This window comes from Eimeria mitis, genomic scaffold, assembly GCF_000499745.2.
Source record: "Eimeria mitis Houghton genomic scaffold, Emh_scaff6046, whole genome shotgun sequence".
Classification (NCBI taxonomy): Eukaryota; Apicomplexa; class Conoidasida; order Eucoccidiorida; family Eimeriidae; genus Eimeria; species Eimeria mitis.
In genome coordinates this window covers 1-913 of record NW_013574267.1, presented here as the reverse complement: position 1 = coordinate 913, position 913 = coordinate 1, and the positions used below count along the sequence as shown (strand labels likewise).

General features: G+C 55.3%; 1 protein-coding gene across 1 annotated transcript in view; it reads right to left on the bottom strand.

Moving 5' to 3' along the window:
- The window catches only part of EMH_0085530 (Citrate synthase, related), a gene marked incomplete at both ends in the record, with an annotated part of 2,430 nt that extends 1,704 nt beyond the window's left edge, over positions 1 to 726 (bottom strand). Inside the window, 2 exons of the mRNA XM_013500918.1 lie at positions 155 to 354; positions 534 to 726. Coding sequence (XP_013356372.1) covers positions 155 to 354; positions 534 to 726 — 393 coding nt within the window. The remainder of the gene's footprint in view (positions 1 to 154; positions 355 to 533) is intronic.
- Between the last annotated feature and the right edge of the window lie 187 nt (positions 727 to 913).

Genomic DNA, 913 nt, shown 5'->3' with positions numbered 1-913 from the left:
CATCCTGCAGCGCAGAAAGCACACAAGGCGCAGATTAGGGAACCTGCGCACTAACACATCCTCCAGTTGCTACAGTTACTGCAGCTGATCTCCGGGCTGTCGCTATGTCAGAGGGTGAAGCTTCTGAACACCGCTTCCCGTGAAGCTCTCGCACCATGGGATGGGCTTCTTTCGGTATTTGTTTGAGGACTGTTAGGAGCTGAGGTGGCAGCTGCCTCGCCCTGTAGAGTTTCTGCTTTAGGATCGCCAGCTGTTGGTGGTTTGGCAGCTCGCCGAGCAACAGCAAATGTACCACCTCCTCGAAAGTTGCTTCTCGCGCCAAGTCCACGACATTGTATCCTCGATAGTTCAGCCCTTTGCGGAAAGAACCACGCATATCATGACCCTACCCGTCGTCAATATTAGTGCAAGTCATATTTATAGTTCTGGGTGCTGTACTAGTACATTCACAGTTTCGTGCTGTTCAGCAAACGAGTTAGAGGCCACGCGCGGTTGGCGCAAAACCAAGACAGGATCGAAAAGCGCTAACGTACCGCTCCCCAGCGCCACAGTGCAGATAGACGATTCTCCAGCGACGACTCCAGCGAGGCCCCCCGACGAAGTTCCCTTAGGCGCCTCTTTTGAAGGCTGTTTGCTAGAACTCGTCGGTGGGGGGCCCCTGCGCTCGCGCTTCTGCCGTGGTGAGCTCGCGTCCAACGCAGCGGACGACGACATAGGAGGCCCCATGGCTAAGAATATAACTGCAGTGGGTACGCACAGGCACCGCAGGATTTGCTCTGGTCGGCGGGTTCAGGTGGCGGACGGTCAGTTCAAGTGACCTTTGCAAAGGGCAGGGACCTCGGTGAATTTCATCGTTAGGGCGGGGCCCTTAACCCAGCCCTCTTGCTTTCACAAACGTGCTCACCTTATTTTT